General features: G+C 38.5%; 1 protein-coding gene across 1 annotated transcript; it reads left to right on the forward strand.

Moving 5' to 3' along the window:
* The first annotated feature begins 895 nt into the window (after positions 1 to 895).
* Positions 896 to 13,145, forward strand: dhps (deoxyhypusine synthase). Its single transcript, XM_041777646.1, has 10 exons — positions 896 to 1,027; positions 3,932 to 4,132; positions 4,255 to 4,416; positions 4,493 to 4,614; positions 5,022 to 5,118; positions 5,307 to 5,393; positions 5,709 to 5,814; positions 5,896 to 5,999; positions 6,811 to 6,936; positions 9,736 to 13,145. Exons 2-10 carry the CDS (start codon positions 3,938 to 3,940, stop codon positions 9,832 to 9,834), a joined length of 1,098 nt encoding a protein of 365 aa, XP_041633580.1. The 5' UTR covers positions 896 to 1,027; positions 3,932 to 3,937; the 3' UTR covers positions 9,835 to 13,145.
* Positions 13,146 to 17,726: the final 4,581 nt, after the last annotated feature.

Below are 17,726 nucleotides of genomic sequence, written 5' to 3' on the forward strand. Positions count from 1 at the left end.
CCTTGAGGGCCGTTCAAAGGCTCTGTGATGTTAAAGGTCACCAAAAAAAAAACAAAAGAGATGGAAATGTCACAAACATCACACATCACTTCACAGCTACCTGTGATAAAAGGATTATTGATAATGTGCAGGACAGCACATCTTCCTTAAGCAGCAGAGTGTGTGTGCCTTTATTAATCAAAATATTTCAGAATTTTATGAATACTTTAGACACAAAGCAACATCGAATAGATTCCTGACACTCCACCAAAGATCCACCCTCATTGAAGATATAAAAGAACTCATTTTCATACATGAAGGTGTCTTTTCAACCAAACAAATACAGAAAAAAAAATGTTTAAAAAAGTCATAAAAAAAGGCATAAGTATGAAATTAAAAGTTAGAACTTTATGACAAAATATTTAAATTATGAGACACAAATTCATAAATATGAGATAAAAGGTCAGAGTCATGACTTCAATAGTCACAATTTTAAGATACAATGACAAAACTGGATTAAAAAAGTTAAAAATGTTGGACAAAAATTGATAATAAGATATTTCATATTTCATTTCATAATTATGACTTACCATCACATAATAAAAAAGTAATTGTTAATTGTGCTGCTGGCTTTCTTCGCCAGGATACTCTCGTTAATGTGATTATTAATCTTACTAGTCTTTCCTGGTTGCATAAATTTAAAAACATAATTTCCACTTTTTATCTAATAATTTTTAAACTTTATTCCATAGTTCCTGACTTTTCATAATGTTGATTTCTTTTTTTAGTGGTTGAAATTGGCTTTCTTATTAAAAGTTTAGCCTTTTAAATATAATCAAACATGGAACCACGATCCTGTTTTTATTTTGTCATAGAAAATAAACTTAACTTAGTTTTGTCCCTTCGCCCTTTCCGTAGCCGGAGTTCGTTTCCTGCGGGCGGCCCATGCGTTATTTACCGGAATGCAAATCCTAAAAAGAGGTCTTTTTGGTGTTTGCTGACATTACTCCTTGACTACCTTTAACACCTGACATCCCATCAAGAGCAAGTATGTTTTAAAATCTGTATTTATTAGTTTTTATGACGTTTAAAGCCGGCTGATAGGCTAAAGAGGCTCAGTGTTGGCTAGCAGGCTACCGTTAGCTTCCCTGCTAACAGCAGCCTCGATGATTGTTGGTGTTTATGACACACAGAACATATTTGACAAGCTGTATTTAAACAATAGTTTCATTTATGAAACACACCACAGGGACACCAGAGTGTAATCGTTTGTTCTGGCTTGTTTTAAACATTTTTTGAGTGTTTGTTACTGCTGTAAAGTTGTTGTTTGTAGCTTTTTTCGTAGTTAGTTAGCTTTGTCAGAGCTGTTTGTTATATAACAACAATCTGTCCTCATGAAAGGTAACAGCATGAAAGATAACCAACAACCTGTCAAAATGTGCACCGTGTGTTCACAAGTCGAGGTTATGTTAAGTCAGAAATCAGAAGTAAATTAAAGTTTAAAAGAACTTAATCGGCGTGTTAAAATGTTCCCAATGTCTGAAAGATAATTGATCTTTGTTCAATAACCTGAGGCTTTAAGGAGCCGTAAAGATGCAGGTTCTTCACTTTAAGTATTCACAAAGTCAGTATGCAAACCATCCTCTGTAGGAGTACTCGTCATTCTGGAAAATACATGTTAGATGATCAAGTTTAACTAATATTGGATGTCTTAAATAAGTAAAACAACTTATTTATATAGAAATTTGCTGTAAAACAGCACATTTTTAAGGCACACAATGAAGGAAAGCATCAGTAAAAATATATTTGGTCCTTCTTTTTGTAACTTTGCATTGTAACATGAGTCAGTCTCTGTTATCTTAATAGTTTATTGTGTTGAGAAGTACATAAGCGTTAAAGATACATCTATATTATAAAACATTTGTGTTGCACACTGCCTGATTTTACATGCTGGCATTGCCATACATCATATATGTACATTTTACACACTGTGAAGGAGCTTGCTTGCATTTTTTGATGATTCATGATAACATTTGGATGATATGAAAATTACGGCCAATAATTGCTGCTGATATATCAGCAGTACATAGCAGCAGTATAAATCATATATAGCCTAAGCCTTAAAGGGATACTTCAACATTTTGGCAAATTCGCCCATTGCCATAATTCCTGTCGTCTTAGTAATAGGTTTGTGTCCTTTAGTTGTCGGTGCAAGATGTTTCTAGATCTGGGGGGACTGATATACCAGCTGCACCGCTAACGCCATGTAAGCAGATGGAATTTTTTGCTTTCCCTCATCAAACTCATCAAATACACAATCCAACAACTCCAAAACGCTCTTGTGGACTAGTTGTGACCTGTACATTCACCACGCTATGAAATAATTATGGAACATTACGAGACGGAGATGTTTCAAAGCTAAATGCAAAGCCGACACTCCAGACATGGCTGCTGCACTGTGTCACTCCACCCAGTGGTTTACTCAGGAAATAGTTCAGAGTATTTGCTTCATGTGTTGTAATGTTACATAATTATACGTTATTATTTCATAGCGTGGTGAATGTGCAGGTCACAACTAGTCCACAAGAGCGTTTTGGAGCTGTTGGATTGTGTATTTGATGAGTTTGATGAGGGAAAGCAAAAAAATACCGTCTGCCTACATAGCGTTAGCGATGCAGCTGGTTTAACGGTCCCCCCAGATCTAGAAACAGCTTGCACCGACAACTAATGGAAACAAACCTATTACTAAGACAATAGGAATTATGGAAATGGGCAAATTTGCCAAAATGTTGAAGTATCCCATTAAGTATCTGTAAAATGCCCAAATATACTATCAACTATGGGTTTCCTGCCGACGGCGCCACATACCCAAGGGCCCACAGTAAGTCCTTAACATGTTGAAGAAGCCCCAAACATTAAACGCTTACCAGACTTCCCTGCTCCACTCTCAGCTCTTCTTGACTCAGCCTCTGTTTATGAGACACTTGGAGTTTAAAAAGAAAATGGTGTGTGTATATATTGATATCAGCAAAAATGAGTTAGGAAGTACTGGCATATCAGATATCAGGAAAACCCAATGTAATGCATCTCTAGAAACAGGCATTTGATTCCTGCTAGTATTACATCAAAGCTTAGAATTTATTATCACGAAAACTGTTTTGAGAACAGAGTCAGAGTATTCTTAGCATTTTACCACAGGGAGCCTTCTAGCAGCATTTGAGAATGGTAAATAGTTTAGATTAGTTAATAGCATGGTACATAGATTAATTAGTGCAAATATGCATATGAGATCAGGCATTTATCCACTGTGATTTAAAGTTACAGCTAAAAGATTGAGTGCAAATGTTCAAAATGATGTGCAAAATGATGACATATGCTAAATTTTACTAGTTTTCCTCTTTGACTTGAAACCCATAAAAAGCAATTGTGCTTAAATTCAGGAAACGTGAAATGGAAGTAAACGAAAACCTTCTGTGACTTATATAACGGAGTTTAATGTTATATCCAGAGTTTGAACAGTTTTCTGAAACCTGACAGAACAAATATTTTCACTGCTCTCTTCAGTCTGTGTTCAAACAGCAGAATAAATGTCAGGCTTGTTCAACTGGATGTTCGTGGGCGTATCACAGTTGTTTTCCACTGTGTAATTACACTCATGACTTATGTAAAAAGAAACGAAAAACCTCAAGAAAATCCAGTTTCATTACCCACATCCACATCTCCCGGAGGCCTCTCTTTTATTTCTCAACAAACAGCAGCCAGCAGCAGAGTCTGTCCTCCAGAAAACTTTCCGTCATCCTGACATCTTTTTTTGACTTTTCATTAGTCGGACACATAGCTCTGAATTTCAGCTGTGATTTAGTTTTTATGCATGCATGTGAGAGCAGAGCTTCTACCTGAGACTCTTTATCAATCACTACTCGACCAACGTCTCTCCTCTTTGATTTTGCAGGGAAAGATGGCAGATAAAGCTCCTTCTGTTGCTACGGACGCTGTCCTCAAGCGCAGCTGCAAACTTCCAGAGGGCACTCCGATAATCAGAGGCTACGACTTCAACGAGGGCGTGGATCTCCAGGCCGTACTGAAGACTTACCTCACCACGGGTTTCCAGGCCAGCAGGCTCGGCTTGGCCATTGAGGAGATCAACCGTATGGTGAGAGGATTGGTTGAAAAGAAAGTCTTCTTTCAGAAGATAAATAATCCATGCTGTAATTGTGGACGGTGTAAATAGAATGTCATGTTGACCCTTGTTGTCCTATGACTCCTGGCGGACAGATTGAGATGCGGCTGGAGCCTCAGGGGGTCGAAGGTGAGGGTGATGACTATATCGGCGGGGTGGAACCCAAACTGGGCTGCACCATTTTTCTGGGGTACACCTCCAACCTCATCAGCTCTGGGGTCAGAGAGAACATCCGCTACCTGGTGCAGCATAAGATGGTACAAAGACATTACCCTCTCATGATCATGATGACATCACAGCGAACAGCCGTCTGACTCAGCCCCTCTGTTTCAGGTGGACGTGGTCGTCACCACTGCTGGAGGCATCGAGGAGGACATCATAAAGTGTCTGGCTAGTGCTTACCTGGGAGACTTCAACCTGCCGGGCAAGGAGCTCCGTCAGAGAGGCATCAACAGGTCAGATGGAATACACTTTTAACATTCATATGATGATGATGTGGGCCTGTGTCCACTGACAGAGCTGTTTACTGCAGGGTCTTAATTTCAGATCACTCTTTACTTATGCTCATTCACAGCTTTCATGTGATGAAGCACATTTATGAAAACACCCTCTTTCTACTGCTGTGGAGAAGTGGACAATCTCTGCAGCCTGCATGCTTTAGCGTTGAGTTTATTATAAATACTTCAGGATGACGTCAGAAATCCTGGCAGCATTAGCATTAGCATCTTTTAGCCTGAGACTGCTCTGTTGGCTTAAACAACAAGGACTATGATAGTTGTGTTTGGCTCTCAGGTTCTCAGTGTAAGATGTATGTACCTGATTCATTAACTCAGAATCTTCCCATTGTCTTTGCTGAATGCAGGATTGGAAATATTTTGGTTCCCAATGATAACTACTGCAAGTTTGAAGACTGGCTGATGCCGATCCTGGACCAGATGGTTTTGGAGCAGAACACTGAGGTGGGTTTCTCTGCCAGATTTACCCAGTACAGCAGGCTTTTTACGTAATAAAAACAGTTGCTGTTGAGCTGATTTATTCTCATACAATAACAATTTTTATACATTTGACGTCTGGATGCTCCTCATTCATAAAAGTGTCTAAACTACGTGGTGATTTTTCTTTTTTTTTTGGCCTTTTCTTATTTTAGGGCATTCGTTGGACTCCCTCCAAAATGATCCATCGTCTCGGTAAAGAGATCAATAATCCTGATTCGGTTTACTACTGGGCATACAAGGTGAGTCTTGGACTGCTCCCAAACTTGCATTTACTAGACTACAACCCACAATATGTGCTCTATATAATAAGACAGTAACATTTCCTCATGGATGCTCTGCTCAGCTCTGAGTTCATGTCACATACAGTCATAACATGTAGTCTGTTTAGCTCCTTATTGGCGTATTAACATGGTAGCCATACAGTGCATCAGCATACAGTTATGAGGCTTTTTAAAATGCTTTTTTTCACAGATTTATTCCTGTTTTTCCCTCTCATCTCATCGCTGTCCTTCTAGCCTCAGCAGTTCTTAAAGGTTGTGTTTATTTTATTTCAGAACGACATCCCCGTGTTCAGTCCGGCTCTGACTGACGGCTCACTGGGCGACATGATCTACTTCCACTCCTACAGGAACCCCGGTTTAGTTTTGGACATAGTTGAAGGTAAATCCTCACTGCTACAGAACAGGATCTCCACTTTTATATAAGTGAATCACATCATGACTTTAGGCTTTTGAATTTCAGATATTCGCAGATTGAACAGCCATTCAGTGTTTGCCAAAAGAACTGGAATGATCATCCTGGGAGGAGGCGTGGTCAAACATCACATAGCGAATGCCAATCTGATGGTAGATGACTTTATTTCTGACTGTGTAGTTACATTACATGTTTTAAATGCTGCTGCGTTTTCAGAGCTGTGTCAGCAGCGGTGAGATATAAGAGTAAACTTATAATGCTAGACTGCAATCTTCACGTACTTTCTAAACCCCCTCTCTATGCTGCTATAAACAGCTATCAGTCTGAAATTTGTTGTAACTGTGTTAGCTTAGCCACTTTGCTAATTAACCCAGAGTTACAGACCTTCCTGTACTAAACTGGCCACTGTACATGTTTTAGTGCATTTAAATTGATTCAAAAAAAGGATTTATTGGCGCGTAGCTCAATGTTTTTGGTGTCAGGTTGCCTGTCTGTGCTTTGTACTGACTATTTGGGACACAAGTTGACAACTTTATGACAAATTGTGCATTGCAAGCATGTTCTTATTCTTTATTCTTATTTTTTGTTACTTCAGCCGATTTTTTACGGTTTATTAATTTGTATTTTGTTTTGGGAATATGATGCTCTTGAGTGAAAGTTTTAACAAGTTAGATTTTTCTGTCAACATAAATTTCAATTTAAAAACATCTTTTTTAATATGTTATGTAAAAATGATTGATAAGCATTCATAGATATTTTAACTTACTATTTTAAAAGTAAGTTGTCCCCTTTTATAACTCCAGAACTTCTTTTTCTCAAAAATATTATCATAGATTTTTTTCTTCATTTGAAATGTTAAAATGAGAGAACATGAAGTGAATGTTGGTTATCCACTTGTTTTGCTTTGGACGGTCCTATTTTTTTCCATTTTCTGAGACTCTGTCTTTCCTTCTCCTCCTGCAGAGAAATGGCGCTGACTTCGCCGTGTTTGTGAACACGGGGAACGAGTTCGATGGCTCTGACTCTGGAGCAAGACCTGATGAGGCCGTGTCCTGGGGAAAAATCAAACCTGATGCCACTCCAGTGAAGGTATGGATATTTAAGAACTTTAAATGTGGTCATTACAAGACTGGGGACAGTATTTTAAGCCTTGAGTCCCAGTCATTTCCCACTGGATCCTTAATAAGAAGATATTTGAGGACATCCTCCCAGGATTTGAAATCCCCTCATTTCTTTGATTATAAAGGTTTTATTTCTGTGGCTTTTATAAATCACATTTGTTAAAGCATGCTTTGATCCATCCTACAGCTCAGTTAGTTGGTTTTGTCTTTTACATTTAAATAAAATTATGGGCAGAAGATTTTTATTTGATAGGAGCAGATTATGAAGGGTTACAACTCCAAATCCTTAAACTGTGAAATGATTCTGGTAAAAATTAGAAGACATCAATGCTTGTTTTGGTACCACAGTGTAAGAGTTAAAGCTCCAGGAATGTGATAGTGGGTAGATTGGTAGACTGTCTAGATTTCAGTTCTTAGATAGTTTCAGGCAATCGGACTGATACCTTCCAGTCAGTTGGTCCGTTGGTTGGTCAGTGAGCTTTCAACAGACCAAGGTCTGCTCAGTCCTGTGGTTGAGCGAGCATGAAGCAGAGTGAAAATGAGAAATGAGGTGTGCAGAGAGCAGAGGGAGAAGAACGTACAGTGTTTAAATCGCCCAGCACTATCCAGGTAGAGTTGAACACAAACGGCAGTTTTCTGAGTGTTTCACAGCGGTTATGCTTCAAATAACGTTGAAACAACACATCACCAACTGGACAAAAAGAATGCAGACTGTCTGAGTGTCTCTGCTCTGTCTTCGGTATCAGCTCCTGCTGCCTGTTGGCAAATAGCTTCCGTTGTATTAAGTCCCTTTATTATTGGATTAAAATGCACACATTAGCGTTATTGTCTGTTACAGACAGAGAGCAGGAGGGAGAAAGACAATGTCTCCTTGTTTTTTTTTAGTCCTGACCTGGGGGGCTTTTTCACTTTGACTTAGTTAATAAACACTGCAGGCTGTCTGATATACATAATGTTCTTAAATTACACAGTACAGGCTGAACAATTAGTCCTGTTAATAGTTATATTTATAGTAAAGACAAAAACAATGATCTGAGGTTGTTTTATATTCTATACTGAAAAGTTAGTGTGCTTGGGTCATGGAAATTACATGGTTAAAGGCAGGTGCATGCTGATTGATTTTAAGTCTGTTATTTCAGTGCAACATGATGAGGATAGAAATGTTTAAAAACTGCTGCATATTATAAGAGAACTTGGTAGTAGGGCTGGGAAATTAACCGTAAATTAGATTAAATTACAACATGGCATGCTGCAATTTTCAAATCGCAGAGGGTGCAATATTTCTTTAACCTGAAATTTGTGTCAAAATACTAGTTTTAATTTTTTTTGCAGCAGAGATATTATGTGTTACATATCATGCAATTATTCAAGTGCCATATGTTTAGAAATAATCCACAAAAAATCCTACTTTCTTACTACTTTCTTTCTGCTTTTCTAATTTTTGTGTTTTTCTTATTATATATGAGAATGGCATAAAGATCACTCCCTTTAATACAACAAGTCATATCCAATTTGCTATATGAGTCATAATCATCACAATTTGCTATTTTTTCAAAATTGTTAAGCCCGTTTAAATGAATATTGTGTTGGTTATAGGAAAGGACGACTTAATGCTTGTGTTCGCTGAAAAATACAGTGCTTAACAAATTTATGAAACCACCTTTCATATTTGTCTCAAAGACCATCCAGCATCATGAAGTGCTTTAATGCGGACTCTTTCATTTTCAGTGAACTCTCCACGTTTTACCATTTTGAACAGGAATGAGGGATTTTAAAATGAATTCACCCAAATTTGAGCCGGCTCACTGGGCTTCTCTGAGAGGCCACTAAAACCACTAAAACCACTAAAACTCATTTTTCTGTTCAGGAATGCAAGTAAATAACTATAATTTGACATATTAATCAATAAATATTGATGTGCTGTACTATTTTTTCAGTTTTTTGTAAATCAGTAAATTTGAAAAATCATGGATAACAATAACAATCATATTTTAGCATTAAAAATATCATTTGGGTTAAAGAGCTTCTACATATTGGTGTATTAATCATTGCAGAAACATAAAAAATGATTTTGGTAATTACCAGTGCTGTTAATTTAGGGCAGCTGTGGCATAAACCTTACTTTGGTTAGGGTTAGGGTGGTCTAATAAATTTGTTAAGCACTGTATGTGTACATGAGATGAGGAACTCAGGAAATAATTGCGTGTTAAATCGCGATTGCAACATTGGGAACAAAAATCGCAATTAGCTTATTTTCCCTACTTGGTAGCGCCTTGTTTAGCGGCTTGCGCCATGCAGGAGTTGGCCTCAAATTTTTGACAGGATTCGTTTTTTTTCTACTCACCCGGATTATGAAATATATTCTGTACATATGTTTTAAATATTTTCTGCACTTGAATGCTGTTAATCATCAAAATAAAAGAGATTGTATCAAACTATAACCCATGAAATTTAAGAAGTACTGAAGTATGTTGACAACCTTTCTTGACTGCTGTATTTGGTGATATGATTGATGAGATTGTACCATTTAAAAGTTAAATTATCAAAGAAATGTTGAATGTTTGACAACTCAGCATTGAAGTTTAATGGTCATCTGGAGCTGTGCTTCTGGCTCTGTCCTCCAGGTGGCAGCGTCTCCACAGTGTTTAAACTGAGATATGAGGGCAGCAGATCACTGAGTAGTACACTGAGGATTTGCTTCAGTTTAGTGAAGTCAGTCTGACTTTAACTGCAGAGAACTGACCGACTGTTTTTCCTCTGTCCACAGGTGTACGCTGATGCCTCTTTAGTCTTCCCTCTGATGGTGGCAGAGACCTTCGCTCGCCACGCCGACAAGCTGACCGCCCTCAACAAGAAAAAAGACTAAGCGGCTCCCTTCTTCAAACGCTCTTTAGAAATGGCGAGCAGCTTGTTCCTGTGTTGGATCTTCTTTCTGGGACGGCAGGTTTTAGTAGTGAAGGTACTCAGCTAAGGCTACGCAGCGCTACAAATGAAGCTGCCACTGTAAACTGAGTCAGCAGTTAGGGTTTCTGGTCTTTCCATAACACTTTTTACTTGTCAAAACAAGGACAGTTCCCCATCTTTTCAGATTATTGAACTAGCATGGGTTGCATGCTGCTGCATGTACCAAAGAGACCGTTTTCAGGTTTTATCTGCGTGTGATTGTGTGAGAAGGATGGATGCTCCTGAGGCTTTATCTCTTCCAGTTAAGTCGAGGCATGACGCATGGTCACATCACTTGATTCTTCTTTTTTTATTTAAACCTTCAGCTGTTACAAGATGCGACTGTGCAGCTCACTAAATCATAAATGAACCTTGTTGGTCTGTAATAAACAGAATTTATTGGTTTATTACAAGCAGAGGCTGTGAGAGAGAAGGCCACAAGGGGTCCATCATGTGAAACTTTAATTCACATGACTGTGTTGTATAAAGGAAGGAGGAATGTTTCGCCTTAAGCTGGCTACACTCTGGATGATTTTGAGCCCAGTTCAGATGAAAGATTTACAACAAGGTGAGTTTAAACTTGCAAGTGGCTGCATCTGGTTTGCCGTATAGCTAGTGGACATTAGCAGTGACCAGTGACTGCTGCATGGAGCTGCAGCACCCTGCATTTCCATTCTCAATCTTCTCTGAATGATGCATGTTTACATTATCCAGCAAACTGCAGAAAAAAACTCAGATGTTGACTTAAACTTAAGTTTTTGTTGTGCTGGACACATCACAGAGACACTGTTGTGTCTACAGCAGAGGAGAATCCCTGTCCTTACACCACCACCAGGATGAAAGTTTGCAAAATTCTGGACAGTTTGATGCATTTGCGGGGCGTCTGGGTGAATTTTGCTGCTGTTTGGGAAGTAAAGGGTAAAGAATTCTTCGATTTTTAAGTAGAGGCAAGTGCTACTTAAGGCCCGCTCAGACTGCATGAATTCAGATTTTGGCTCGACTGCAACGTCCCGGCTCATTGTCAAACCTCGGGATTGGTCTTGTAGACGCCCCGCGACCACGACTCAACAAGATCAGCATGTAAGAAATTTTCTGACATCATCAATTTGACACTCTGACCTCAGTGACGTGAATCCTGACGCCAACCAACAGGAGAGCATTTGCTCCTTCACTTTTCATCTTCTTGACATTTTATCAGATTAATACCTCAAGTTCTGTTTGAAGGAGAATGGGTTCATGTTCTGCTATTGATAAATCGGGATAAAGCCTTAAATATTATCCATAATCCAGTCCATGATTATTTCTTGTTTTGTTTCTTTCCTTGTCAGAGCAAAAGACTGCTAGCATCACATAGAGCACTTTAATGATCCTCTCTCTTTGACCGTCCTCCCTGACGACCTGTGACCTCAGACACAGTCAGAGACGGTGGTGTCATCAGCTGTCTACAATTTCCACTCCCGGCGAATTGTACTGCAGAGCAGATCGCTCCCTCTCTATCAGAGCATTTCCACAGCCGGCGCTCCAGACCAGTGGCGGCACGTGCCTGGAGCGCCACTTCACTCCGCTCTGCTTCGTTCGAAATATGCTGCAGGTCTATTTGCAGCGCCGGCTGCTGCCAAACCGCTTCAATACCTATCAATCAGTAAGCTCCAAAAAAGGAAGCCACAAGCATAGAATATCCGGCTCTTTAAAAATAAAACATAATGCACGGACTGCTGGTCTTAAATCATCACTATATAAACATTACGTCTCATCCTGCAGCGAGAGCAAAGGGTCGCTGAGAGGTCAGTGGGTCACAGAGCTACAATGGTACCATTGACGAGGAAAAGTTAACTTTTGGGGACATTTAGCCAAGGAATGTTACATTAAACCACAGATCCTTTAAACAAACATTTACATTTTTAACTTCCTAATGTACTCACCTAATGGTAGAAGCAATAATATCATGGACTTATACCAAAAAGGATGATAAATTAACCCCAAAAGGTAAAATAGACCGATGCTGACATACTATTCCTGTGTGAACTTGCAGTTCTCCCGTGATCTCCCATGCCGCTTCAGTCTGATCAGGTTGATTTTGTAGCTCACACTCGCTTGCATCACATCCAGTTAAGACTCAGTAATAAGCTGGATTTTGAGCCCAGGTTGCCCAGTCTTTAATGGGCTGATGTGGCCTGATTCAAAGCTTTTTGCAGCAGACACTTCTCCCAAATATTCCATCAGTGTGTGGTGTGGAAATGATTATTTTACTTCACCTCACTGAATCACCGCTTTGCCTGATTTTGATTTGTAAATGTTGAACATGTTTGATATTTAGGATTGCAGATCGAGCTGCCTGCGACAGAACATCTACAGTAGTGAATGAGCATGAGTGGACTAAGAAACGTCACTGACTGAATGTTGATTTTGTAGCCCTTAAACATAAGCACAGCTTTACCGCCTTCCCAGCCACACCTCATCCACACCTTTTCCTTTGATTTTTGATTATCGAGTTTCTGTGAGATCTGGAGCCTTTCTAATTCTTGCAACAAATGGCAGGTTTGTGGTCTGGCCTGGGTTCAGAGGATTACAGAATTAAAATCGGTTTGAACTGTTCTCCCATCTGTAGTCTCACATTTCTCTGATTTTAGATCGTCCCGTGTGTAGCCAGCCTTCCATGGAGTGAAAGATTAATGCTGGACTTTGTAAATATAATCTGAATATTTAGTTTCATTTGAACCCACAGTGGTCCCTTTATTGGGCATCTGCATGTAATTTCAGCTCAACACAGCTCCATGTCTACATTTTAACATGTCTAGTTATTGATCAGGAATGTCTGGATTCAGCTGTGCTGAATATTGAGGTTGTAGTTGAGGAAGTTTTCATTTTTTGTGCTTTTATTTTAATGCACAAGGTACAAAAACATGAAAAAACCTCTTTAAATACATTCCTTTCTTAGACTATCAATGACTTAAATGCTTACACACTATAATTTTCCCTCAGTTCTATGAGTGTTTAGAATAACTGGACATTATAGCATCATAAACGTCAGCTTTATGGCACAACAGTTGTGTTGGATTGCATTTGCAGTACAGGTGTATGTAATAAAACATCCACTGAGTTTATTCATCTCTTTTCTAATCCTAAATTTAACATGTTTGTCTTTTTCTGTTTAAGAGACTCAATTATTGCTCTGTAAACTTTGGTGTCCTCTCTTTTTGAAATTGCTGTTCCTAATAAAAACATTCAGCTCTCTGCTCTCTGAGTTTTGAAGAAATAGAAGTCAATCTGTAACAGTGGTGAGGGGGAATCCTGCAGGAGAGCTTAGATGACTGTTGAAGCCTATCTGCACCAGATATTGGGTAATTCCTTCTTGAATATGATCAGAAATTGCATGCAAACTTGCTCACAAATTGTGCAACATTTGGTACTAAAATCTTACCAGTGTTTCTGTGCAATTTGGACTATGTGCAGGAGTTTACCTGCAGATTCAGACATTTTTTTCCAGCCGGCATTTCAATACCATCATAAGTCAGAAGCTGCATCACTTCTGATACCATCATAAAATTTAAAACTGCATAAAAAGGCTACGTAGCCATGTTTTAAATGTGCTCTTCTTTTTCCGTGCAGGGTTGTCACAATGCCAAAAGTGTAAAAGATCATCATTATATTGTTGGATATTTAAAAAAATCAATGATAAGATATCTGATACCATAATAACAAATAAAAAATTCCTTGGCACCCAGTAATGGGTCATTTCTAGTTAAAAATACTAAAAACTGCAAGGAAACTACGACCATATCAGCAAAATATTGGTGGCAAAGTATTCCAATCCCCCTTACTTTTTCTGCTGTTGCAGCCTGATCCTACAGTAGAAAAATATATTTTTTATTCTCATTAATCTACACAAAGACCCCTATAATGGCAAAGTGAAAACAGAATTTTAGATTTTTTTTCAAATGTATTAAAAATAAAAATCTGAAATATCACATTGACACAAGTTTTCAGATCCTTTTTAAAAGCACTTGAAACGTTGCTCAGGGTCTTTTAATTTCTCTTGATCTTTGCTGAGATGTTTCTACATCTTGATTGGAGTCCACCTGTGGTAAATTAAACTGATCTAGAGCAAAAACCAAGCCAAAGGAGCTGCCTGCAGAACTCAGAGGCAGGATTTTTGCAAGGCACGGATAGACATCTGGGGAAGGCTACAAAAAAATCTGCTGCACAGAAGGTTCCCGATAGCACAGCGGCCTCCATCATTTTCAAATTGGAGTTTGGCAAAACAAGGACGCTTCAGAAAGTTAGTTGTCCAGCCAAACAGTGATCAGGGGAGAAGGATCTTAGTAAGAGAGGTGACCAAGAACCTGGTGGTCACTCTGCCTGAGCTCCAGAGATCCTGTGTGGAGATGGGACAAATTTCCAGTAGGACAACCATCACTGCAGCCCTACAACAGTCTGGGCTTTATGGCAGAGTGGCTAGACGACAGACTCCTCAGTGCAAAACACATGAAAACTTCAACTTCAACACTGATTTTATTCTTCTGAAACTTGGTATTATTATTAGACAGTGCTCATGGAGTGGGTGAACACTGAGCAGAAACAGCAATCAACGGATTTCCATTACAATACGTGACTGTTTATTCTAGGAGTGGATATTTCCTCACTAACCCTCTATCCTTCACCCTGCTAGAGTCACAACCCTGTAAAAATGTTTGATTTTAGAGCCTCAAACATCTTTTCCACTGAAGAGTTTTCTCATGGCGTTATTAAAGTCTATTTTTCCTTTTTTGTGGGGATGGTGACCTTTTCATTTTTGGAAGCACAGATGGAGAATTGAAGCTGGGATAAGGTCAAATTTCCCAAAACCTCAGCCTGATGTGTCACACACGAGCAGGGCGTTCCTCTTTCCATTCAGACCATCTATCATTTCCTATCGGCGGTGTATGAGTGTTTGTGTTTACCCAGGGCTCGACTCTTCAGAGATGTTAAAGGCAGCGGTGTGTGGATGTTCGGCCCTTTAGAAACTCCTGTTTGCTCTGTGTTTCATGGAAAGGCTGCAGGGTGACTGCAGAGGAAGACGGAGGCTGTGAACGAGCTGAAGTCACGCTATGATAATATTGTGTGGAGTCTGCACAGAACAGACAGTGTTTGCCCCCTCTTCCTCTTTGGAACAATCAGTACTCTGTGATGTGCTAGGCCACAGCAGTCATAAAGGCAATTATGTCTTCTCCCACAGAGTGGCAGATTTTTTTTCATTTTTTTTTTTTCATGGAGAACCAAAGACGGGGAGAGGACGAGAACTGACCTGGTGAACAGCTGCAGGGTGGAGGAGGAGAAAGGAAATACACACGAAGACAGGAACATTTTTATTTTTAAATCTATTTTAATATCATTTTCCCCTACACTTTGATAAAGTTTGTACAAATAATTGAAATAATACATTAGTGTCCTTTTTTATCAGCAGCATTGCAGAATTATTTTCTCTCAGATGAGACTGACAAGCTTCAGTCTTCCCAATGTTAACAGTAAAAATCTTTTCCTGTTTATAGAAAGTGCATCCTTGTCTTAGACCTGAACAGAATCTAAATTTCAGCCTTTTATAAATCAAATATAAAGGCAAATAATTCCTTAAAAAAAAAGATTTCTACCCTTGAAATTTAATTAAGAGGATTTTTATTTCTTAGGCTGTGAAAATGGAGCCAATATTTTAATATTTCCAAAGCTTTAATGTGTAGAGTTTTTGCACTGATATGTCCTCATTGATTTAGAAATAATTACTCCTATGTTATTTATTCTTTTAGTTAATACTCTGATGTTGTATTACACGATAAGTGACACAGGTCATATAAAGTTAAATAACTTTTAAACTATAAGTAACAACTATTTACCTTCCCCTCTTGAAGCAGGTCAGCGTGCCGTTCTAATGATGCTATCAACACCTTCGTAGCCCTTACAGAAGCTTTTCTAGCAAGCCTGAAACTTGGGTGACTTTCTGGGGTCTTTATAGATTAAATCCACACCAGTAAATCTGATATTGAATGCCCTTTAAAAAAAACAAACAATTCTGACGCTTGCAACTAATGCTAGCCACCTTTTTGCATCTGCAATGCTTTGCAATTAGCCTGGGCAGCCAATGGCAGGCTATTCTGTTGTTGCATCATGCTTTGTCAAACTGTGCATACCTTAACATTTAGATCATGCAGGAGACAGCCTGAATAGTGTAAATATAGGAGAATATAATGGGAAGAGAGACAGAGGCTTTGATGTGGCCCTCTATGTCTCTGCAGACAGGAACTGCTTTGAATAATGGCTCAGAGAAAGGCCAATGCAAATATGTGAATATTTTGAAGAGATGTTTTTTTTGTCACAGAATGATTTTTTTCCTACTCATAAGTCTCTAAGTGATGGGAGAACAAGTTTTTGGGAAGAATGTCTTAGTCGTTATTGTTTACTGTGTGTCACACATACAGTGCTTAACAAATTAATTAGACCACCCTAACCCTAACCAAAGTAAGGTTTATGCCACAGCTGCCCTAAATTAACAGCATTGGTAATTACCAAAATCATTTTTTATGTTTCTGCAATGGTTAATACACCAATATGTAGAAGCTCTTTAACCCAAATGATATTTTTAATGCTAAAATATAATTGTTATTGTTATCCATGAATTTTCAAATTTACTGATTTACAAAAAAACTGAAAAAATAGTAAAGCACATTATTATTTCTCGATTAATATGTCAAATTATAGTTGTTTACTTGCATTCCTGAACAGAAAAATGAGTTTTAGTGGTTGAATGTTATGCTTGATTCATTTCTGACTTCTCAGAGGTAAAAATGGTAAATGGTAAAACATGGAGAGCTCACTGAAAATGAAAGAGTCCGCATTGAAGCACTTCATGATGCTGGATGGTCTTTGAGACAAATATGACAGGTGGTCTAATAAATTTGTTAAGCACTGTATATTCTTTGAATTTTAATTTCTGTTTATTATTATTATATTATTCTTTTGTTATTTTTTGACCCATAATTTTATTTAAAATTCCAGTGACATTACTGCAGCACACACATGCTTAAAGCCCAGGCTGTCCTGAAAAAAAAAGGATGTTAAGAGTTTAACTGTGCACCAAAGTTGATTTTTAACAAGCTTTTAAAGACAATAAGTCCAGGAGAGACACAATAATTAGAAAATAGCAAAGGACTTGAAGGGTTAAAGGGATATTTTAATATTTTTGACGTTGACCTGTATGAGGTTCCTAGCAGTAGTCGTAGCATTTCAGTTTTTACCCAGAAAGCCTCTGTGTTTATGTCACTATTTTGTAATGCAGGCTTTGGCGACCTGTTGCGTGCTCTTGCAATGCAAAATAGTGACACAAACACAGAAGCTTTCTGGGTACAAAATAAAATGCTACAAAAGTTTTCAATAGTGCCCATTTTCACCAAAGCGTTTTAAATTCCATGGAGGAACTCTATCCAGCGAGTCCTCTTTGATATTTCAAAGTCTGCTACTGGAAGCTGCTGTTCTGCTGCTGTATCTCTTTTACACTTTGTGCTGCTTACTTGTGATGAACCAGGATTATTCTCTGACATTGCAGGTTGCAGGTTCAATCCCCCCAGGCTCAACCCTGTAACATTGAATCCCTCCGTTCTCAGCCCATAACACAGCTGCCCGTCAGATATGAAAATTTCTTCTAATATTTACAACCATCAGCTGTCAATATAAATACATTTTTGAAGATTTAAGCAGGAAAAACAGACCTAAGACAGCTGAACTCTTACTTCTTTTTACCATTATTCTTTAAACTTTAAAGTTTGTTTTAAAGACTGAAGTTTTAGG

Source organism: Cheilinus undulatus, linkage group 21 (assembly GCF_018320785.1).
Source record: "Cheilinus undulatus linkage group 21, ASM1832078v1, whole genome shotgun sequence".
Classification (NCBI taxonomy): Eukaryota; Metazoa; Chordata; class Actinopteri; order Labriformes; family Labridae; genus Cheilinus; species Cheilinus undulatus.

Coding starts and splice junctions, on each gene's coding strand:
- dhps (XM_041777646.1), top strand. CDS start 3,938: ATGGCAGATAAAGCTCCTTCTGTTGCTACGGACGCTGTCCTCAAGCGC. Junction 4,133..4,254: donor TTGAGGAGATCAACCGTATG/GTGAGAGGATTG, acceptor CCTGGCGGACAG/ATTGAGATGCGGCTGGAGCC. Junction 6,000..6,810: donor TAGCGAATGCCAATCTGATG/GTAGATGACTTT, acceptor CTCCTCCTGCAG/AGAAATGGCGCTGACTTCGC.